At 39.8% G+C, this 25,602-nt stretch overlaps 1 protein-coding gene across 18 annotated transcripts in view; it reads right to left on the bottom strand.

Moving 5' to 3' along the window:
• The window catches only part of LOC124213101 (uncharacterized), a 106,089-nt gene that overhangs the window by 16,593 nt on the left and 63,894 nt on the right, over positions 1-25,602 (bottom strand). For 17 of the 18 annotated variants that reach the window (XR_011176299.1, XR_006881816.2, XM_046613991.1 and 14 more), the window contains 3 exons: positions 18,786-18,912; positions 2,356-2,491; positions 1,440-1,573 (listed from right to left, as the gene is read on the bottom strand). Coding sequence is in view for 16 of the 18 variants with exons in the window: in XM_046613991.1 (XP_046469947.1) it covers positions 1,440-1,573; positions 2,356-2,491; positions 18,786-18,912 (397 nt within the window). In the remaining 2 variants the exon portion in view is untranslated. Of the gene's footprint in view, positions 1-1,439; positions 1,574-2,355; positions 2,492-10,328; positions 10,707-18,785; positions 18,913-25,602 lie in introns of those variants that run through there. The other variant, XM_046614007.2, reaches the window with a different exon arrangement.

Raw genomic sequence — 25,602 nt, 5'->3', positions numbered from 1 at the left:
AGACAGGTGTGGGAATTAAAAATTGCGAGGTACCGAGAATGGTCGATAAAAGGTTTCTCTACGCCGCGGCGCGGTTCAATCCTCTTCACTTTCGTAGCTGAGGAAGAGCTGAGCGGATCGGAGATAGCGCGAGAGAGCGGAGAGGATTTGCTGCTTGTAAAATCTATTTTATCGGAAGTGTGCAGCTCGGTGGTTCACTGAGCGCTCGATCAATTTTATCGACAGGTTCAACCGCATCGTCGACCTTATCACGTCCCAATATTCTCAGGAAAACGGCACCCTCCGTACATCCGCGTATAGATACACAGGGTGTTTTCAGAGCACCCACGTGTCCGTTCGCTTCGTGTTACTCGCCCCCTGCCGAAGCGGGCTTATCGGCGAACATCGCGATAACGGTTTCCGCGACAACAAACGGAAACCCGTATTGTTACCCGCGTTCTACGCGACCACGTCTTCCATCTTTTCCCAGTTCACCCCCGGTATTGTATAAGATAAGTATTATTATTCAGATGAAGGCAAGATTGTTCATGCGAAGTTTCATCTGGATACGAACAAAATTATTTTATCTCGCAATTATTTCTATGAAAGATAATATTAACCTCATTCTCATCTGGATAATCAAACAGATAACGACAAAATCGAGAGACTCTTCGTATCACAGAGAAAAAAACATTGTTGATACATACATTTTTGCCACGAATACCTTTTTGTTGAAAAAATGAAAAATTTACTGTTTGGGTGCGTCGATTTTTGAAGCCTGTCGAGCGTGCAAAAAGTACCCTATTTCCGAATAGTGCAGTGAAACAACGTTGGCGCATGCGCGCAGTCAATTTTACACTCCACGACTTTACTTGGCGCATGCGCCCTTTCGAGTTACTCGATTTTACGCGCTGTATAACCCAGCAGAAGTTACTTTACCCCAATTTTACGCGCTGTCAGTGGCGCCTTCGCTGCTTTTCAGATCAAATTTTCCTTCTCAGATCTCGGACAGAATACCGTAAACTCAGCACTCACCTTTGCGGCTCACATTGCGAATTTCACACTCATCGTAACATAATATACTATTCTACGTCACCAGCTAACACAAATATGTTTTGCTGAAACAATGTTTTTTTTTTTTGTTCGGTGTACTAAATTGACTTTCAATGGCGTCGCCCATGTTTCAGTAAACAGTTCATCTTATCTTTACAAGAAAAAAATATGAGTTGCGATTGCAGATTTATGTAGACGAAGATGATAAATGATTTTCAACTTGTGTCATCATGATCTATGAGATAAAAAACGAGGTGAATGTATCTTAGATTATTATCTCGGATAAAAATTGTATACATAACGGACAAAAGTGATCACCATGCTATTAAGGTTAACGAAAAGTGAAAACAGCAAATAAAGATTTCAAAAAGAATGCAATGTGATGCAGCATAGATCTAAAATATTACCGGAACGCCGTTGATAAACCACTTGAGCCGTGCTGGTGGAAAGGATTTGCTACTCGTACAATTTAGCGCCAGGATATCCCCACTGGCATAGACTTTTTCCTCCCCCGTGATCTGCGGATCCTCTTGAGGGAGCGCTGTAACAAGGAAATGCACATATTTGACAACATGCATATATAACTATGCTAAATTGTTGCGCTCATTGGAAATATCGTTTCACAAGCTTGAGATGTAGGTTAGAAAGTCCTGGTTCCAAGCTTTGACTCCTAATGTTTGTCAGGGAAATGAATCTAAGTGTGGAAGCTGCCTCTACTTTACTCTAGTATTTGAAAAAAAACTACACAAAGAAAAATAAAAAATAAAGTAAATAAACTCTTATAGGTAATTTTATAGTGTCTATTTGGAAATTCTTCTACAATACAACAGCCATCATTGTGCTTCGGAAAAGAGTATATCACGAACAAATACTACCACCAAAAAAGAATACCAGCAGTTTGTTAGTGAATTGGATATGTTCTTGTGTGAAAAGGTCATGTTGTAGATTGAAACACTTAGATCGACCTAAACAGAGTCACTTGTAGAACATAGACTACAGAATTTAAATTGGTTAAGGTTCAACGTCAAGTAGTCGAATATGTGGTGTTGCATTTTTTCCAGTGTATTACGATGCCGGTGATTAGGTGCTTTGAATCGTAATTCAAAAATTCAAATGGAACAAAGGCCTCGGTCTAGAGTTTTACTGTTGACCACCGAAGTACTCGGAAAAGGGAGTCTTCACCTCATGTTAAAGTCCAATGAGAAGCTGCGTTTATGTTTTGCAGAACACCAAAGTCCCATCTCTTTGCTCACTGGCGATTGATTGATCGTGAGAATTTCATTGTCGTTAAATCCAATGTCATCCAATGGTTATTATACTCACAAATAACTTCCATGTGGCCGTCGCCATGAACAGAAGTGAAGCTCGGCGCCTCTGCGCTCACTTCACATCTGTAGAGTCCACTCGTGCGTAAGCTTACGTGCCTCAAGAAGACCTGCTGGCTGTCCGACATGTGCGCCTGTAACAAATGATTGGATTCTTGAAAAAATTTAAAGCGATTGAGGCATTCGTCCCGCTGGTGAGAAACGATAAAATTCTGTGAACAATTACGCAGCTGGTCGGACCGATTAGGGTTTGCACGAATTGTTTTGTGTCTTAAACCTTCCCTTCAGGCTATATGTAGCCAATTTCATGGGCAAAAAAGTTTTGCCCATGCTGAATTAGCCGATTGACAAGAACCTGACAATTAATCTGCTTACTCAGCCACCTACTTTGAGTTGCTTTCGCATGGTATAAAATTTGCATCAGTTTCAAAGTGCCTGCGACTGTCTTTGTAATGACTTTCTTTGCTTGAAAATCTGTTTCGTATCACACGCGGGTTTGTTTTTGAACTTGTTTTTACACATTTGTAGGTATATCTGTACAGAAAAGATTTTTCGTTCCGACTTTCTAAAAAATACCTGGAGCAATTGGATTGAAATTTGGCTGAACAATCAATCTGGTGGAGGTGTGTACTTGATGAAACATCGCAAATTTTGTTAAACTTGATGAAAATTGATTGAATTTCTGCGATTATCCGTAAACCTGCGTAAACTGTCGCGTCCTCTATGATTTTATTACTTTACACACCCTCCTGAACTGTTCTTTGAAGTACCTATTCCATAAAGGCTTTTGGTGTTACAATCTTTCATATTTCTACTATCTCAACATTTGAGAAACCTATGAGCTATTGTGACTCATGATGCGGTTTTGGTATCTCATGCAAAAGGAAAAGAAATCTTTTTCCTTCATTTCACCGGTTACTTCTAATATTCCGTTATTCTCCTACAGCGGTGTAAAAAAACGTAAGTTCATTTTACCTAGGCAGATAAGTGTTATTTTTACTCACCATCGTTACAAAGTATACTTTTTCAAATGCTACTGTCCATCGATACGTTCTAGAAAGCATTATTAGTTCTTTAGCAATGATTTCAGACCTACAAAACGTTTTCAGATATATTCAATAACACCAACTGTTGTATAGACAAATAAACATTGTATAAATCTACTTTTTTGCAGGTAATCAATATTTTGTCGTCTGTTTTTAGATGCTAATGAATCATCACAGATCGTGTGATCCTTGATATAGTTTGACTAATTATGAGAGGTTAATGCTCCCTTGTGTAAACTTTTTTTTCTTTTCCTCGTTCTTCTGTTATTTATTTATTTATGGGTATACCGTACTATTCCTCCCCTCTATAAGTAAAAATTCAAGCTAAAGAATTGAACACATAACGAGGTATGTCGTTCACACTTCACAGCCAACGCGAAAAAGTAAGTGTTTAGCATTAATTTATAGATACGATGAAAAATACGCAAACGGTGTTCATACTTGAATTCGAACTCAGACTTGTGCGCTAAATTATACATTCGTATCGAGATCAACGATATGCCTAAACGAAATGCAATTAGGTACAATTTCATCACGACAAAATATACTGTGTAGCCTTTACGAGAAAATCGAATAAATAATTCTCGCAGTTAAGCCATGGAAATTATTCACCGGAATAATTTGTCTCGTTTGAAAATAAAGAGAATAATTTGGAAGTGTCTCGCCACCTTCTACCAAACTTCTACCGTGCCACAAAGTAACGTCGTCGTTGAACCCGTTTGAAAAAGTCTCAAACTCGATGCAGTTGCAAAATGGATCTCATTGCGATAATCTTTGGCAGTTTGTATCAAGATTCATCCACTGCAAATATAATGCAAGTGTGATTTCGTAGTTGTACCGAAAACTGCGGGATCGATTAAGCACCGTTTGGCAAATACGGTGCCGCAGACAAAACAAACACCGGGGTAACGAAATCTATTTTCTGTACACCTTGATGAGATCGATACTCGCGTATTGTTTGATCGATTTTATATAACTTTCGTACGTTGTTGACCATCACGCGACTCTCGCGGGGTCTTCAAAGAGCGTCACAATTTGACCATGAAGTTGGGGATCTCAACCCGGGGATCGGGGGCTTCTACGTTTCTTCCTGACAAGGGATAAGGGATGTGGATTACTTTGGATCCGTCGCTGAAGAGCCAGAGCTGATATATGTCAAGGTATCACTGTGCCAGTAGCGCGTACTCACTGACGTACTACGATTTTGAGTGTCAGAGTGCGTTGAATTATATACACGCCGATAACACTGGTCAACATGAATTTTGAGTCTGGGTTCTATATATCAAATTGTCATTTCTTCCACGTAACTAATAAAGGAAAAATAGTTTTGTGACATAAAGTTCTTTATTTCAACGTGCTGCTACCTGCTCCTTATGCTGTGCACCGAAAACTTCAAGACTTGTTTTTATCAACGTAAGAAAGACAAAAACAAACTTCATGCATCAAGATTTTGGTTATTATTCGTTCTATAGAATCAAAATTTGTTCATTTAAATATAAACACAAGTAAAAAAAAAAAAAGGTATTATCCCAAATGTGGAACGGCGTAAATTGTCGAGCATCATAAAAGTTCTTTTCTAACAGACTGACGGGGACGGAGCAATGATTGGTTAAAGACCGCGAAACAGTTTTCCAAATACGGTAGTCGTACCTTCTCATTGCGAATGACGAGATTCACTTAAAAAATTTTATCGATTTAAATGAAAACACTGATAACAAAATTCATTCCTGGATCTTGCTACCACAATCTTCATCGAAAGAAGCGAAACTGCTCAACATCTTCTAGATCATCAACCACACGTCCATAAACACAAGCCTCTGGCGAAGTAAGCCGTTCATAAAAAATCTGTGGAAGCTTGACGTTCCGATTTTCTACCGATCACAAATTTCATAATTCGTTTTCATTAATTGACAGTATAAGTATTGAAGCAAGTCTGCAAATTACAGGTACTTTATAAAACCAAGTGTTTGTCTAACCAAACTAACAGCCTGAGTCTCAAGTATTATTTGGTATATTATCCAGTAATTAGATAACGAGAAAACTGATAACATTATTCCAAATTACTTTAACATAAAGCAAGTACCTACGGCTGGTTGAAATTTGTCGAGTTTGTGATGTTTGTAATGCCGAGAATCCAACTCACAATATGAATTCGCCACTTATTATGACTTTCAGTTCGGAAGATGCGATGACGCCAATTTTTGAATCATTAAAAACATCTACGATTACAGATCATCATCAGTGAACACATGTTGAAAAAACAACAATTTTACTGTACATGGTAAAAATTCGTTATCCACTCTGCAAACACGGCACCAATAACGAGCCTTGGACATTTGAATTAAACCGCGACGCTCCACGTAGGCAATCGAAATACATTTCGGCCAAGTAACATGGCAGGCTGCTTTGCATCACTTATCCTCAATCTACTCAATCATCGACCCACGGGAAATCATGGCACTTGGTGAAAAAGACTCGATAACCACTTAAAGGAAATATTGAAACTGAAAGTAATAAATCGCTGAGAAAAAAGAGAGGCACGTTCCTCTTGCAATTAGCTGTCTTTTATCCTTGGATCGATTGGCACTCCCCGATCAAGAGGACGGTTACTAATGTCCAACATGGATCAGTTCCTACTTTATGGATCACCACATATCCAGTTAGTATGTGTTCTGATATCCGCGGTATTTGCATGAGTTCGAACACGCAACGTACAGCCTACTCAGATAAAATAATTGGGCTAATTTCAGCATCAGCAATTAGTAGAGCAGTTACGGATAATCGGAATTCACCTATGAAGTCTAATTGAACTGCTTTATCCGAGGCGTGGTTCGACAAGATCAGGATACTCGAACACAACGCACAATATTGCTGGTAACCTACCAGGTGTAATTCGATAAGCAATATCGACTCGAAGATATCACGGCAAATCGATGTACACGCGCTTGTGTACCTTCTACGCAAATTGAGTCCGCACGGATCGGTGGGTTTCGTCGTGCCAATCCAATTATAAGACGTCATACGACATCCTTCGCAGCAAATCACTTGACAATCACAACCTTAGCGGAGAGTAAATCACGCCATCTATAACCGTGGATGGATTTTTCATTCCTATTTTTACCGATTCTTGGTTTCTGCGTGGTCGCTGCGTGTCCGATCGAAAAGTACAATGTACGCGTCGCTCGTTGTGTAGCTTGGTGTTGGGATTTCAGGGATGCTGTGCTGCCCAGGGGAGTCGTCATCGTACAGCCATGCTCCTCAATCTTCCGACCAGCTGGGGGCTAAAGTTGTAATTCAGTTTTTTGATTTCAAGAAGTTCACTGCAGGGGACTCGCGAGCAGAAACTTGGAAGTGGAACCTTAAGAAGAATGATAGTGCCTACCCGCTGTAAAGTGTGGGAGTGCAAGACTGCGCAGTGACTCGAGAAAAAAAACGTTCGAAACAGGAAAAGGGATCCAGACCAGGATATTGAAGAACTGTGTGTGAGAACGATTTCCAATGCTTGAACCAGTACCTTCATAATACAATGTTCTAATTTTATAGTATTACGTTATTTCTTCTTAAGAGAATAAGTTTGCCTACGGTGGGTCAGTTGATTTGATATAAGATGGAGTCGACGATAAACTCAAGTTTACGGTTTCGCAATTGAATGTTGACAATGTTTTCAGTATTCTCCAGTATAACGAATCATGAAAATATAAACATTATACTTGCACAATGACTTAGACTTAATTCTTTACAGAAAACTAGTTATACTTCTGCCCAAAAGTTATTACGCGATACTATTTCCGAAGATGTGTTTGGAATATTACTTTGGGATAAAATTGATGTAGAAGTCGAGGAGTTTAAGTATACTACCAGAATATTAATTTCATAATTAAATAAGTTGCCATCGTTAATATTCATCTTGTTTAAGTCACTCCTGTAGCTAGATATCCATCATTACTTTTGCTACTTTCTGTTTTCTCTTAGGTGGGAATAGGCTATGTCGTACCACCACCATGTTGACAAGCGCGAAAATGAAATTAGACGCTGCTGGATGCAATCCTCGAAAAGGTTCGCATAATTATTTATTTCACTAGTACTCGATAAGGCTTTTGACAGTAAATCCTAATGCTTTTCAGTATTAATACATCAAAAGTGTGATCCTTCCTGGTTATTTTACCGCGCTGGTACTTACGTTACAGTTGCTATGAGCCAAATGCGAAATGTTTTCGCAAAACAACACGTAGTTGGCTAATTCGTACCAATGCTGTTCCGGTAAATTGTACCGGGATACTAAATAACACTTCTGCCTCAGCTGATACAATCAGAAAAAATGAAGAAAGAAGCACAACGTGCTGTAGAACTTATTAGCAGTCCATATAAAAATGACTTGCATATGAAAAAGGAAAACCACAAACAAAAGGTGAAACCAAAGGACAAAAAAGTCAAGAAATCGAAATTGTCTTCGTTACGAACTGCCAAGACGATTTGCAGATAAAAGAAGAAAACCAGAAAGACAAAGTAACACCAAAAGGTGAAAAGATAGTAGAAACAAATGAATTCGTTGCCAAAAACTGTCAAGCCCGTCGCATCTATATTAAAAAAGAATTTCACGATTGACATTGATGGAGAAGAATGGTACTGTGGAATTTGATTCTGATCAGTGACACTTTCGAAAGTCAAGATTTCGAATAATACATCTTTCGTTATTTTATATACGCATGTTTGAAATTTTCATGTATCGGCAATTCGAAATATTGACCCTTCCAAGTCTTAACCACCACCCAAAAATATGTCCATGACATCGGAATTAAAAATAAAATTTGAAAACATACAAAGTCCAAAGTGTTGCGATATAATCTACATGGAGAAAAATTTCATTTGTTATAGTAACTCGAAAAATTCAGTAAAACAGGTATCGTTAAAAAAACTGTTTGAATATTGTTGGAATTACGAAAATCGATTTTCCAAATCACGCTGCTCAGATTACGAATGTAACAAACCGAAACTTACCTAATAATAAGTTTTACTTGAGAGGTACTCGAACATATTTTATATGGGGTATTGTGGGATACGACGAACCCACTAAGCCGCTAATTATTATTTGTCGCTTTTCAGCACCGGGTACAAGTTGTTTTGATATATCTCTAACAAATTCATCATTATATTGCCATAACTTGAACTAAAAAAAAAAAAAATTTCCAGAGCACGACGGACTCCTCCAAAAAATGATTAAAGAAATATTTTTATTTTTCAAAACTATTGGGGAATTGTATTTCACCGGAAATACTCTATTTTGTTTACAAATCTCTTGTAAACTCTCAACTATAAAGTTTAAACGTTACCCTATCTATACCGTTTTGAGCTGTTGCCACAGATCTGCGCTTCACAATCTCTGTAACATTATTTTCATTACTAATCAATTGCAGTTGGCCTACTTTGGCAAATATTTGCTCGCTTACGTCTGATGCCCGTCTGAGATCCTGTAGCGTTTTTTCATTCCTATATAAATCACACCAGATTTGCAATATCTGAGATGCAAATAAGATAGATTCATCACGACGTCACGTGTTCTCAGGCCTCAATGAATTTCTCGTGAAGTAAATATTGTACGGGAAAGCATGACGGTAAAAAGAACAAGGTGAAGAAATGGAGTCTGATGGATACTGTTAAAAAGAGTTTCCGCAGTATGGCTGATCAACACCCCAGAGAGCCGTAAGAAGTTCAACGTGAGATTTGGCGATCCGGATGCGAATGTAACTTCTTTCGGAATTCAGGGATCCGGATAGTTGTCAGACATCCCACGTAGAACTCATTACGTCTGCAGGGATGTTCACCGCACAGCGTGATCCCCCTATTTCCATCGTCAAACACTTTTCCACCGTGGCGAAATTCAATGCTGCAACCAACTGCGCTGCGACGTTAGATATTCGTTAGGAAATTTTGCAAGTCGGCGCCAACGCACCGGATAAGTTGTACCGTACTACGATTTCACACAGCTGCCCGAGGTGGTGGGAGATTGCAGGTGAGGTGCAGCGCCTTTGATCTTGGTGGAATTTTATAACGAGGCTAATTTATGCACTATTTTTACACGGTGGGAAAGTCAAAAGAGAAAATCACACAGGGATTGTAAAAGGAAGAAAAAAGTAGATCGAGCACCTGGTATTGAATTTTTCCTCGTCGGCATTCCGTCAGCCTCACCACAATGCATCACGTTCGAAAGTAACCCAGCCAAACTGGATTGGCACTAGAAATCTGCCGCCTTAACATCCGAAGGTAAAAGTGTACAATTTAGTTTTCCGACCCGATTCTTTACTGTGCTGGAAATTATGTATCGCTGTTTTGCAATTTGTTACTCCAGTGAAATAGGTTTCACACAAAATCAATTTAGATTTTAGATCGTTAGATGTAAAGAGTGTCGAGATGTTGACGTTTTTACAAAATTAAAATTTTTTTTTTTCACGGTTAACGAGCAAATTTCAGCTGAAAAGCTCGTCAGTTTTTGTTTGCAAAAGGCACGATTACTCAAAGCTGGTTTACCTGATATTCTTGCTAATGATGAAGCAATCTAAAAAAATCAGCACATCCTAAGATTTGTTTTCGAATCTAAATATGCGCATTTGCTCAAGTACGTTAAAATAATGATGGCATGTTTTTTAATTCCACTTAAAAGTGACAATTGCATATGTTATATGCAAGGGGATGCTCTCGAATCAGGTCACCAAGGATCTCCACGTCACCGACTAACGGGTTCATAATATAGAGAGCCGTCGTTACATTCAAAAATATCTTTCAATCTTGTCCAAATACTCTTTTATTCCGGTGTACATAATTCTTTACAATCTGTTGTACACACGTGTCACACACGATCGTCACAATACACGGCAGTGCATCCAAATGTCTTGATTCTTGATCAAGAAGCTACAAATTCTAAACGTACCTTATGTACACAACGTGCACCAAGCCGAAGTCCCAACGCAGTCACATCGACATTAAGTCCACATCGTCGCCACTGACTTATCAATCGTGGCGTTAAGAGCTCCGGCACACATATGCACACACGCCTCAAACCCAAAGACTTTTCTATATTTAGCCACGAGAGGGGTTGAAGCTTTCTTTCAATGATGAAAACAATCCGGAACAATGGCCGATTCGATACGTGCAATCTACTCATAATCAGACGCCGGGATCTCTACGCGGTCACATGAACATCTCGGTGTCTACGCCGCAGAGAACCAGGCGCTTCTGATATGCATCAGCACATACTCGTATTCAACTTCAAATTGACGGACTCCCCTCCCCTCGTATCGCTGTTGATTGGAAACCGATATCTACTTAACTGTCTCGAGCACTTCTGGTTGTCACGATGTCTAGAGCTCAACTGAAAATCTGAAAATCATCGTGCTACCTCCAGCTCGTTTCGTTTCTCCCCGATTGTAGCGCCCGATTCGAGCGGCTAGTCCAAGAAACTTTTGAGTTAATAAATAACTCTGTTGAATTGCATTGCAAAGGTCGTTGCATAATTTCGAAATGAAAATAGATGAGTCATATCGATAACCTTTTCAAATCCGGAGATGCGATTGAGCTCGAAACCTTATTGGCCTATCTTCGTAACAACAAAAATACCATCCCGTACAAAGCTATTTCAAACCAGTTTAGCGATTTTACTGAAATCCAGTTCACAAAAAACTCATACCCGTACTCGTGAGACAAAAACATCCAAAGAAGTTCGGTAATTTTTTTTCAACGTTGACAGACCGTATTCCAAAGCTCGTTTGAAAATATCGAAAAATGATGTAGTGGCAAAAATAATGCTGTGTCCAGATTTCAACCTAATCGGTTCCGCAGTTCGATTAGAATCCGGCTTACAAGGAATCCATGCAAACATATATCCACTTCTGAAAATACTTTCTAACTTTCTCTTTAGAGTACTAAAATGCACTTCGTAGGTGATTTTAGGATTTCAACCTGAACTGAAGTTTATTGCGATGCACAATGTATAAGGCTGTTTACTAACGATCTTGCAAAAAAAAAAAAAAATATATATATAAATGTCCTTACGTGATTACGGTCCGACTTCAGATCCGAGCTCACCTTATGTAATCCATTATTCTAGATATAGCAGACGATCGATTGAGCATGTAATTTTGTCACTTTCACGAGCAAACATGGTTTGAACGTTGATAATTCGCTCAGCTCATTGAAATTTTTTACTTCATTTCCTTGTGCTCTTCGAGCACACAATTACGATTGCAAGCACCGATAAGATGCGATTAAAAAACTATAAACAACAGACGCACTGTACAGTATTGTCAAAAAATAATAGTGTATAAGAAAAGGATACAGAAAGATGAACCTTAGGGATGATGCGTATATTGAATTTTTTCATTCTCCTTATTCGCCGTCAAGCTTTCATGCGGAAATAACGACATGAACACCAACCTTAGACGAGGTTCAGGTTTGACTTTGAGTGAATATGCTCGGAGTATTAGAATAATCTTCAAAATATTTTTTTGTCGTCTAATCATGATCGAAATACCTGTGTTTTATTGCCACAATACAATGTTGATTGATTTACTATTTATTAACTTATACGTTTTTTTTTTTTTTTATATTTTTTTATGATTATTAGTTTGCACTCTCAGTTTATCATTCCAAGTATCTCTTTTTATGGATCTTCCATACTTTTTTTCAGCCCAATTTAGAAAATACAGCCCCGTTAGTTCCTCGATGACAGGGTTCAGTTTAACGCTATGTTTTTCAAAACACTAAACAGCACCATTAAAAATGATTTTCAATTTACTAAACATTTACTGTACAAAAGAGGTGTAAATTTACAAGTTCAGTTCAGCAACGTGAATTACCATGCATTTGTTTGAAATTTACAATTGAAATTGTAGATTTCATTAAATATTGTAGGAAATTTATTGTGTTCATAAATTGTATACACAGTAAATGTATGGTGAATTCATTGTTCCGTATCCGAATAAAACGTCTAATGCAGTGTAAGAATTTCGATACAGAAATTTTTAACAGTGAACGTTCAGAAAAACATTGACTATTTTGTACGTCGATAATTCCGCACGTGACTAATGATGTCAGGATGCATGGATTGGAGTCAGCTAGAGAAAGAAAAGTTCCTACAAGCTGCTTTATCAATTGCTGTTTAGCCACTGAACCCATTCCGGTTATCTGAGCTCAAATTACGCGAAACCTTGTCTCGAATTTACTACAGAGACCTGCCACTTAAGTCTCTTAATTAAACTAACGCTCCTGCAGCAATTCCTTCCCCAGCCCGGCACATTATTCATTTCATGTGTCACGATACAGTGTTTCATTTTACAGTCACAACCGCGTCGTTTACGCTACTTATAAGTTATAACGTGCATGCGGGAATGACAACCATGAACCACCTTTACGCGTATCCATGCCCTATCCGCTACATCATCGTGTGCACCAGACTTTCTCCCTGGCGAACGAAACTTTTTGCCCCAACAGGAAATTGAGTTAATACCAAGGTAAAACTTTCCTCACGACTATATTATCGCGGGCTGAGTTTAAAACTAGAAATACGAACGCGTATGCAGGATCGTGAAACGCATTCCGAACTCCGCAGTGCAAATGAATTCGGGCGGGATTATTCTCTCGTAGCGAACACTAACGATAAATCGAAATGCAACCAGGAAATAAAGGCTGACAGCTATTGCCGGGTATTGGTTATAGGTTGAAGATTTCTCGAGAAGATTGAGGCCACACATCAGCCGGAAAGGTGTACTTTGTCTGCGCCCCTTTCCACCAAATTGGAAGGCTCGCAGCTGCCTGACTGGGCAACCCCCAACTGATCGACTTCTTACAGCACAAATCTATCTTGTAATAGGGAGCTAAGTCTATTACCGGGGCTACTTGTCAGACTGGAAAAGTGCCGCCGTTTCCGGTTTATACGCGTATATATACACTATGTGAAACCTTTTCGCGAAATTTCGTCAGCCAATTGTTACTTTTGTGCAATGAATAACCGCCGAATGCTAAAGAATATCAATTTATTTCTGGTGCAAAAAATTTTTAAAAAAATTTTTTAAATATGCAAACTCCTGGAGTGAAATACATGTAATGAAACTTATTAATCCAGAGTAATTTTGGAATGAAAATTTTCAATTTGTTTTTTCAGTCAGTTTGTGGAGTGGGTTACAATAATTTTTGTCGGCTTCGACAAACTATTAATTTTTAATTAATGTCACCAGCTACGTTCAATTACTAAAATACCTTCAAATATTGACCATGCGACAACAATTTTTAGCTACAACAAACCAGGCGTGACCAAATGAATCGTAACACATTCGGGACAGTGGCGGGATACGTGACGTTGATTTTTCGATTATGAAGGTCAACAGTTGAGGTAAATTTCCGTATAATGATATGATTTGTCTTGTGATGAAAATTTCTCCCATGGTTAGGGATACACTTTTGCTGTCCAGCTCACTCGATCTTATTTTAAACAATATTCAGCATTAAATCTCGGCGCATTAATTTTAAAAGTGTTCCCTGCATAAGCCGCCAGAATCCAGAACCGATTCTAAGCACAGGATTCAGCAACAGTGAGTCGAATTTGCGTCCTATTTGACGGAGCGACTATTGACGTAGTTTTTGGGAGTGTGATGGAACGGGTAATCCCTCCACGTGGCCGCGATTGAATCGAATTGAAATACGCGTATCGGAAAATCCGGAATTCTCCGCAGTGCCGAAATGCCGAATTGAATAAGTTGGCGGTGATGCGAGTGGGTTGTACTGCGATGAAGGAGGAAAACAGAGAATGGAAAAAAAATAGGAGACGGACACGAAGAACGAACTACAGCTATAACCACGGTAACGGTAATGGTAACGGAAGTGCGAGAAAAGGATGAGCCGATAACCGTTTGAACGAATCCCAACCTGCTGAATCTCCGAAGACAAAAAGTCCGCGAACTCTTCGGGCAATCACTGAGATCAGAAGTTCTCCCCGCGAGCCAAGCCTAACGTGTGTCACAATTTTTCGTTGTTGACTTTCATCCAATCCAATCCGACGCCAACCGCAACCCCCGTGAGTTGGAGTCTGGATTGAGAGCTTCCGGTATTCGCATGGGAATCGTTTTCGAATTGTATAAGAGTGTTTTCTTTTCGAGAGGTAATTGCTCTCGGACGTCAAAGGTATGGATGACCACCGACAAGGAGGGGACACTGTTCAATGAATGTCAAGTTATTTCTTTCGGCATAGCCATCTCATTTCCAGAGAAGATACGAGTCTGATACACTGAGAAAAATTTCATTTGTTACAGTAACTAGAAAAATTCAGTAAAACAGGTATCGTTACAAAAACTGTTTGAATATCGTTGGAATTACGAAAAACGAGGTACGCCTAACCATTTTGCGCTATTGTCGATCCTTTTTTGGTCATTGCAACGCAAAATCAGTTTCTGAGGTTTACTCTACTTTTTTAGCTAAACAAGGTTTTAACGTCAATTTATTGTCGCACGAGCATTAAACTTTCGCAACAGTTGCAAGAAAATCTAGTAACAGCGATCGTAATGAGAAAGAACAGTAACGGATACTAGAGTTTCCGGTAACAGCTAGAAAACTAATTTCCATTTTGTACCGAGAACTATATTTTTGATTGCGGTAAAAATGAAAATAGTTAAGGACTGAGCGGTAACCGGAACTAAAAATTTCTCTCGGTGTACCACTGCGAAACAGGATTGGGGTCCTTCATAAGTGAAACGTTTTTTATCATCGTACGCTTATTCGATAGAAACTTGTCGATTCACACGAGCTAATCTTCGAACGAGAATTGCACAAATATTATGTTGTCTTAATTTGTACCGGTGCCTCCAACGAGGTTATATTTCAATGAATAGAAGAGAAACAAGAACGAGCTGTAGCGACGAGGATGATGAGCTGAATCACTGTATACCTATACTTCTAGTCCTCGGATGGAATCCCTGGTAACCACGGTCGATGTGAAAATGTGTAAATTGCTATTCTATCCGTAATTCATTCACCGCGTACGTATAATGTGCATCCGTTGAGCCGAGGGATCTGCGGCTCAGGCGGTTGAACAAAATTGACCTAATTATTCGCACTGTCCAGATCGGACATGCTTCCACTCGCCATCCATTGTGCATAATCGTACACAACCCTGCAGTTCTCATATAACGATATAAACACACATGTCTGCGTGAAGTACGTACTTCACGAATACGCCTACACCGCACACTTGCACAACATGATTTCACGAATGCGGATAGAAGGGTAGAACCGTGGACGTAGCAGAGATAGTTTTCCATGCAATCTATATATATATATATATATATAACTGATCGTATCTTTAACGATGCTATCCGTCAACAAGGTTATACAATTTCCTAGCGAATGTTTGGTAATTTTTATTGGATCTAAAGACAGTTTTTAAGATTGTGTTGATACCATTGGCTATGATAGGGACTCTGGTCAATATGACTGCTCGGAGTATACATTTCGGAATGTATTTACATGGGAGTATGATAGGAAATAGTGTATTGTTAATTAACAAAAATCACAATCATGTTGTCATCACGCTCGAATATAACTTATAATTTTGCGAAAGCGATGCCATCATCACAGAACGTGATTGAAAGCCAAAAGGTGATTAATTCGTTATGTATCGTGCAGGCGCGTGTAAACGCACTACTGTTAGTTTGCGGATTGCCCGGTAGTGTCGCATTGCAATTTTAACTCCCAATATACAATGTTCATGAGTTAACTAACAATAAAATATGGTATATTCTTATTCCTGCGTCAGTCTCTTCTACTTATTTTCGTTTCACTTACACCAGGTGTATAATCTCACAGTCAATTAGATTTTGGTCATGATTAACGATTCGTTACGCTATGTACTGAGGTTTCCCGAATCAGTCATTACATTAGTTCTTTTACTTAATATGGCTGTATCTCCTCATTAGCAGCCTGCGTGAAAATCTTAACAATAATAAAGTGGTCTAAGCAATTGAAAGCAAATCATAAGTATGATTTTCGTATGAAAGTTCCAATATAATTTTGTTCTGCACCATTCTTCGAAAGCAATAAGCTGATTGGAATTGAACTCTGCTGCAGCCATTTTGTTTAAACAAATGCACAAAATTCTGCGTTATCGGAAGTTGGGCAGCCAACTGTTTGAAATTTCAGAAGTATTTACGTGAAGTATTTGAATACAATCAATCAGCGATTTAATCTCATAAAACGAACAATTAGGAATTATTTATTGCAAAAATCTTGATGGAATCTGTATAATTTTGAGAAAATAATTCTGTTGATTGCAAGAGAATTAAGGTCAACGGTCATATTAGAACACATTTGTCTTGGAATTTAAGAATTGCTGGCATTTAGAAGATAGACTAAAAGTATTATTTCTCAATAGTATTTGAAAAAAAAAATGCTAAAACACATACCTTCGTATTCTGTTCCGATTATCACAAAGAAAAACAGTTTCATTAAAAATAATCAATTGAAAGGGTCGATTACTCAATTAATCAAGAGAACGATAACTCTGAAATACCAATGAGAAAAAATTTCTAAATATCGATTAGTCAAAGTCTCGATTAACCGACTAGTTGACGAATCAATTGTCGACAATAAGTCAACTAATCGCGTGGCTCTAATATTTGATGATCTCTATTTTTCTTAAGTCGAAAGGAAAGCAAAGATGAATGAAAAGCTGTACGCAGAACTGAACATCTTGCATATCATATTGTTACAAAGGTACCCTCTCACCCTGTATAACAATAGAAGGAAATCTCAGCCCTTAGAAATGAATTTCTATCATAAATAGATGAACTGCTGGGCTGTATTTTTTTGAACGGTCACTCTCAAGACTTTAACACGAGAGCATGTATTTATAAAATACACATTTTGCCCCATATTTTCTGTGTTTACTGTACTCAGCTTATTTTATCGGAGACCCGTTTCACATATGTAAAATTCACGATTCTCATATGTGGACCTGCATACCTGGGAAGGAAACAAATCCCAACTGTATTTTATTTCATGACTCGTGAAATTGACTCGAAATTATAGCATAAAAAATAACTGCGTGCCATTCACCAATGTTCCGACTCTCGGCGTTTTCGGTGCACATTTGCTTTACCCTGAAAAGTTTCCCGTAAAGTCCGTAAAGGTATCGCCTAAGGTAGCCATCCTAACCAAACCCTACTCCGTCTCACACACCATCATTGAATTCTTAATCAGCCTTGGGATACGTAGAGATCCAACATGCCACCTCCAACTACTCTATCCTGAATATTTTAATTGATACAACTGGAGACGAACACATTCATACTTGAGTTAAAACTAAAACGTAAACATGCTCGGTACGGGCAGGGTAACAACTATCGAAAGTTACATAAATTTTAAATCATCAGCTGCGTTTAGTATCCGTTTATCTGATCATTGCTTTTTCAAGACGGCTTTCCAGAGCTAATTTTCGCGATAAATAACACCTCGATGCAGTATACGTGAGCATAATTTTAGGGTAATTTCTGGGCAATATGAAATTTGATGTCGAAATAGATAATTTCATTGGAACTACTTCCATGAAAGAAATTGAAAAACAATTTACAAGGAAATTTGAGAGAAATCGATTTATCGAAAGTGTTGCACTGTCCAGCCCACATGACTAAAATCAACAACGAGAAGTCATCGAAGAGAGACTTGCGTGATTACAGCGCTCATTTTTGCTCATACCATCGAAAATCATCCTCGTTCCGCACTTGAAACACAATATACTGATCTGTCGGGTATTATAGTCTCTTTGATAACATTTGGACACACATGTCTTGCAGTCAGAATTTGTTCCTAAGAAAAGTTATAACATAGTTGGATCATTATAATGTATGAAAACGCTTTATCCTTGCCTCTATAGCGTAGTTGGATTAGAAACGTACCGTTGAATTGTCTGTTCATAAACTAACCGCGAGTGTCATATTCTGGCTGACGGATTCTCATAACTTAATAAATTATGTTCCACAGTGGAGCTTCAATCTTATCAATAATCGAAGACCGAAATCGTTCGTTCTCGGAAAGCTGTGTACCTCGAATATCGGATACGTGCGTCTAGGAGTAAATTCAAAAAGATTTTCCGTGCAAGTGTAAGAAGTTGATAGCAGGTTAAAGGCGGGGAACATCTTCACGCCACAGAATGGAAGACCCGTTCCGATCGGGGGTCAAAGACACATGTAGGGAGTTTGCGAGTGGGCGTTGATGTGGTGGGTGCGGTAGGTGAACGTGTTTGTAGCGGAGGAATAAGGGATGGAGTGGGGGAGAAAACGGATGGAGAAGTGACTGTCCGTAGCCAATAGTCCCGGGGGCCTGAAGGGCGGGCAGGGATACTCACGTCAACTTTAACCCCGTCGACGAGATAACTGTGCTGGGTTGGATTGGACCGGGGCACGTATCTGTAGAACTCTTCGTGGTCCTTGTACCACGTCACTGAGTAGAGTTTGTCTAGGCCCAAGTCGTATCTGTAAACACAAAGGGTTAGAAAGGGTTAATCTACATTGAATCGTGAAATTAATTCGAGTCGCACAACAGACACCAAACGTCTCTCACGCTGGTTATTGTACCTATCTCACCACGCGGGGTTTCGATTTAACAAGTCTAGTGAGATTATCGCACGCGGTACGAAGTGGAAGCCAATTTCTACCTGATACCTTCGACCCTTCTGCCGTTAAATTCCTTTCGACACGTTGTGATTATAATTTTGATTTTGATCGTAAGAATTTAGGCGTTCTCAATTGTGTCTGACGAGAGTTTTCAGAGCGAAAGAATATGAGTGTCTGCAGTAATCTTTAACGTGTGTAGAGAAAACTGTTTTCGATTAAATGGTCTTGTGTTTCTTGAGTTCCTGATTCCGGGTCAGAGCTCTCTTTCAGACTGTCAGGATAGAGGAAAGCCCAAAAACCAGGTTCGATTTTCATGAAAAGTTGGTTTCAAGGTTGCACTGAGCTTCGATTCAATTTCCAAGATTTTAAATTTCAGAATATTAGCACCTTAATGAAAGTCCAAGAAACAGGTTCGACTTCAAAACAAGATTCCTGAATTTAAAAAAGCCTCATTTAATTTTCCAGAAATTCTAAGCAGTCTGTTCAACACACTTATAATATTGGGGCAGCCCAATACAAAGTTTCAAAATCTGGTTGGTGATATTCTGTAGTTGAAAATTTGTTCCAAAAAATGAAAACTAAGGTCAAACATCATATCCATTTTAGTAGCTCGAGCTGCCAGTGAATAATCAGGTAGTTTAACCAATGATAAATAGCGTATAGGTGAGAAAAATGTGAATAGTTTGATTTGAGGATACTGCCCTGTGTCAAAGTTTCAAAAAATGAGGAACAGTGACCGTTTGACGCTAGGTGAAATCGCATGAAACTCTCGATCTACGTTCTTACCCATTCCGACAAGCGAAATGGTTTCCGATTTCGAAAAATTGTCCAAAATACTCAGTACAAAAAAGTTGCGGCAGAATTTTGTCGTTTATTATTTAAGCGACACAGAATGACATCCTGTGGAATACCTCGGATAAAACGAATAAAAATTGCTTATAATAAGAAAAACACACTGTCGGTATTTCTGAGGGTTTAATTAATTCGTGGATTGTTAGACAAATACATGCACACGTATGGATGTGAACAGTTTGTTTCCTCGCGGGAGAGCTGTGAACAACTGAAACCTGTAGTCACCGAGCAGTTTGCTTAAGGGTGCGAGTGTGGATAGTGGGTAATATTCATCATCTGGAAATCTGATGCGGTCGTTCCGACTTCCAAAGCCACCGTTGCACCATCAGAACTGCCTTACTAGGTGTTAACCTCCCTGGAGAACGTTCCTATATCTCCGCTACTGCACCACATGAATAACAATACAAAGCACCAGCGTCCCGCAGAAAGCGCCACGGTGAAGCCTTTGTCTGTGCAGTTGCATTGGAATATGATGCCTTACGCAGAATTGGTCCTCACTCCGAAATAGCTGAATGTGTGTTTCCGTACTCCGTGTATCCGAGAATCCCAACGAATAGAGACGAGCGAAACAGTTATTACCTCTGTTGGCTCCATCGCGAAGATCAGTTTTCACGTATGTTTTGGAGAGAGATTTTCAGATGTTGTCCAAATCCAATTCAGAACCAATAAATCTTGCAATACGTAAGTGGGTTGTGATAAATTTCAACGTTCCAATTAGATTGACCTACAACCCTCAGAATTTGTCACTCCGCATATTTACGGTACCATAAACGGACGTTACCCAAGTTAATCTCGTACTCTTTTGACGCATCTCGATATAACTGCACTTGGAAGTCTCACATGGTTTATTCGCAGTATCTGAAATGGATTTCAATTTCGGATACAAAGTGATCCTGGAATAAGTATCGGCATATGTGTCGATGAAGTTTCACCCCTGCTGTTCAGCGCTTGCGTAATAACAAGATTCGTCTCCCTCCGAGTTGGCTTTCGACTGTAGTACCTGGATCACCACATCCAGGCATCAGATTCTGGGTTCAAATACTTCGGACTCAAATAGTAATTGCAAACTGTTTGCACGCGATGAATGTCGTTGAACTCTACTCGAAAGATAAAGTTTGGTGGTAGATGGACACACAGCTGCGAGCATCGAGCACTAGAGTGGAACTAAGAAGTCGAATCATTATCATCGCACAAGATGATTCCTCCGAGGAACGTCAATGTTTCGCGCGAAAAGAAAACTGTAACAAGGCGCTCGTCTTTAGCTCATCCAAGACCTTGTCTATGGCCAACAAACAGGCTTTTAGAGAACAGTACCTAGGGGGCGTCAATTTTTAATTGGCTTTCCGCACTCGAAGGCTCATCGCCTTGAGCCACAAGGGTGGTGCACCCCTCGCAACGAAGGCTAGAAGTTAGGTTACAGTGAAGCTTCGTTTCCGCACGGTATATATTATCCACGTATATACACAGAAAAATATGTTATTCCGGAAGTTTCCAGCACGCAAGGCTCCGGAGGACGTAAATCACTTTATGTTTATTTAATTTCCGATTGGCTACGTGCCTTACAATCTCATAACGATCTTGGCCCGTGTCGAACGCGGTTAGTGCAACAATAAATTATTAGAAAAAGTCGAATCGCGAGCAATAACTGCAACGGGACGTTGAATGGGCGTGCAACGAGAATACAAAGGGAATCGAGGAACCTGGAATGTGTGGGTGAATCGTGCGCGAGTATCGAGGCGTGAATACGGGCGCACAATTTGGTGCGCTCTACACTGGAATTGATTTGCATCCTCCGGCTTATTTGCCGGGTCACATCCCAGAGGTGGTTCAACCCGACCATCAATTGATGAACATGCAGTATTGAAATACAGCTTCGCGGTACCATTATATACCGCGATATTATACAAACTGTTGCCCGCGGTTTTACCGGCTAGGATGAACGTCGCACTATAAAATTCTCTGCATGGATCGCTGGGATCCATTATTATGTGACGTGAGCTCTCCACGGTCCAAAGCTTCCGATCTGAATGGCGACTTTTCTGCTTTCCAAAAACAGCTTTTACCCCAAGCACATGCTTATGTGAAACAAGTTCCTTGACGATCCACAGTTGCTCTTGCAATCGTTAGTTCCACCTACAATTTTCACCGATTTAATGGGAACTCGGCTTTCTATACGTGCAGAATACCAGACGCAGCTCTTTTCACCTCGGAAACTGTTGCACTTGCGGCTACGGCTAATTACAAACGGTCGCTTGGTAATCCCTGGACTGCACTTTACGCTACGAAGCCCATAAAAACTGGACGACACTCGAGTTTGACACTCTGGCTTTGAAGGACTTTGTGTTCACGAATACGTTTCCCAACGTTCATGCCAAAGGTTTACTCTAGTGATTCATTTTCGGATTTTCCGTTTTGATATCGGGCTGCATTCTTCATTGGTTCGATACTCGAATAGCAAGCTTCACCATGACCATTTTTCGGCTAGCATTCAGTCTCATCAAGCCCCCAATTTACGTTATCGGATTGTAACGCAAGCCGTAAAGGTGGTTAGTTAAGGATTGAGGAATGGAAAATTGTGTACACTACGCCCAAAACGGTTTTACGTGCCTTCGAGTCGCGTGCTGGTCCACAATCCGCGGCTGATAGATGCGGAGAGAAGAGCTGGGGCGCTTGTAAAATCTTTCATATCATCGTGTACGTGCTTGGGGGCGCGTGTTATTTTTCACCCGAGTACTGCTGACGCCGCTTCACCGTCTTGAAGATCATATAGATAAGAGAGCCCCCGCGGCTAAGAAAATAGAGAGCCGAAGTAGGCGGAATCTGCCACGAGCAGTGCTGACGTCAAATTATACGTCCGTCTACGTGTAACCTAACATATATATATATATATATATATATATATATATATATATATATATATCGCGGAAGCCCGATCGCGTCAGGGCGACGGCAGAATTCAGAGATGGTGTAAATTTGACAGAAACGCAAGAAGCGCTTGTACAACAGCCGGGTCAAAAGAGACGGAGGAACTAAGAGAGGGTGAATCAGACCGAGACGGAATCGGTGAGTGTAGGCGAAAGTCTCAACGAAGCTGGAAGCTGGGCTGAGGATCGAGGAATTAACGCCATATTGTTCAGCTCGTCGTTCGGAACGAGGAGTTCTTGAGAAAACTTAATTGCAAACGGGTTACAGTTTAGGCAAGTATAGAATCACTCCAGAGAGCTGGCGGAAGACTATCTTGAAACTGGATTGTCGGGACACTCGGTACTCTTCCGACCATCTCGGATCCTTTTGGATTCTCTGGATATAATTGTTTCGGCAAATGTGTCTACTACCAAAAGACCACTGGCAGTGTGCCATTCGTAATGTTTAGGCATTTCGTCTATGCTAGTTATCGCACACTGTCATGACAATGCTGTGTGCGTTCCAATGCACCGGTAACACTGCGACATAATGCAGTGATGAAAATCTGCTTCCACATACGATATCGATAATTCTACAATCTTCATGTGAAATTTGGCGCTCCGATAATGAGGACATTTACGCTGGTGTTACTGATAATAAATTTCACTATCATGTCTGGAGGCGAAATTGATTCACTTCGAAGCCGGTAGATCTCTTATTCATCGTATAAAAAGTGTTGCAGATGTTCATTTGATTCCAAATTTACGATAACTGTGCAACACAAATAAAAATCTTATTGTTAGTTACAAGTGGGATGAAAAACATGTAAAATAGGAAATTGGAGAACTAGCTGGTACCCAGGAATCAACAGTAAATCAGAGATTCAGACTGACCTTTTTTGGAAATGAACAAGCAGCAGGATACATCAAAATTTGATTGATTTTTCGATGCAGTGTGCGACAACTTGGGTTAAATATTGTAAGAGGACACTTTGGTGAAATTTTGTCCAAAAAACGATTTTCGTAATTATTGACTGATTATAAAAAGTCGTATAAGGAAATCCTTCCACCAATTCCAGATCATCGTAGTATTTCCGTTGAAATAAATTTCAACCTTACGCGATTAAAATCACTATTCGCAGAACCGAGGATGGCAGGCAATGCTCCGACCGAAACGTGTCAACAAAGTATTCTTATTATTGGCAACTGACCGTTGCACCCAAGAATTCTCATCCTTCCTATCCCGCAACTGATTGCGGAGAGATCATTTTACATTGAAGCGTGAATATCGGAGCTGAGGTGGACCGAGAGATCGGGTGGGAATGTAAATTACGAGAAGAGATGTTATTGAGTTCGTTAGATGCCTGGTGAGTCGCATTCGCTGAAGACATGGCTGAAAATTTCATTACCAGATTACTCGACTGCCTGCCTCCCCGGTTCTTGCGCTCGCGCACGCGGATGGTATATGGAAAAATCTGAGATAATTGTATCATAATTTAGGAGGACGTTGTCAGGCGTGCCCGAGACGCGGCGAAGAAGGTCAGGGAAGGGAATGGAAGGTAAGGGCGGAGCGCAGCTCCTCTTCCATGCCGTTCAACCCCATCCTCCCCTTTTCCGTTCGCCCCTTCCGCGCTGCGTCGCGTCGTTCCATTTCGCGTACACCAACTGCATTAGTCGAAGCCAGGAACGCTTCTAGAATTCGTAAAATAAGCCGGTTGCCGTTGGCAGCATGTAGAGAAGAAGGGAGAGATCCCGGGAACGACAACGTCCGCAACTTCCGCCGGCTCCGGATGAGCATCGAACCAGATCGGCGATAAGTGTGGATAGGCTTTCGATCGAAACTCTCTCTCTCTCTCTCTCTCTCTCTCTCTCTCTATGCTGACTTTGGTCTGCTATTCACAACCGAGGCATTTCGTTCTGTCGATACGTGCCTCGTTTCCTGCCAGATGCATCTGCACACCGATGGCTGCTGCAACGCGAATCACGCGAATGTCCGAATTTTAGCGCGTCAACTAGGCGTCCTCATCTTCTCACTCACTGTCGGAGAGAAATTCTTTCGGCAGCGCTTACTTATTTATTAATGTAAATCCTAATCAGTTTTCCATCGATACACAGTTGTACGAAGACAGGTATTGAAAAAATTGGGTGAATTTTGCAGTGAGAATAATTGTATAAATATTTAAGAGTTATTTGAACAGTCATTTGTGATATTTAGTACATTTTTTTTGTCACTTTGGTTGAATATGACTGTCTATTACGCTTGGTGTAACTGCGGCTGCATCGAGTACATGGATATGGTTGAACGCATTGAATTCACGATCATGGTCTGCCGAATAAGTGATTCAGTTATCGGAATTGAACATCGGTTGATTTATTTAGTGGTATCAGTGCGTAAATAGATGTTCGGTAAAACCAACTGACGATGAAATTTTATTACAGCGAGTAAATTCTCATTCAGTGGTGGTCTGTGGTCGTTGAATTAATTGGTTCAATAAATTTTTCAACTGCTCGTGAATGAGAAAATATTATTCTTATTCTTGCAACAACGATCCCATAAAAATAATAATAAGTTTATCATTTCTGTTTAGTAACTGTTACTATATATACATATATTGTTATTTTAGGGATCCAAATATTTCTTAATTCTCAAGGTATGAGTTTAAAGGATTTGTTGATTTTATTGAAATTGATTTTATCGCGCTGAAAACATCGTATTTATACAAAAATACTTTCACAAAGGTTAACGTTTCGTAAGTTAATACCTTGGATTACGTACATAATATTATATATTCTC

The sequence above is a fragment of the Neodiprion pinetum genome, chromosome 2 (genome assembly GCF_021155775.2).
Source record: "Neodiprion pinetum isolate iyNeoPine1 chromosome 2, iyNeoPine1.2, whole genome shotgun sequence".
Classification (NCBI taxonomy): Eukaryota; Metazoa; Arthropoda; class Insecta; order Hymenoptera; family Diprionidae; genus Neodiprion; species Neodiprion pinetum.
This window is presented reverse-complemented; position numbering and strand designations above follow the sequence as displayed.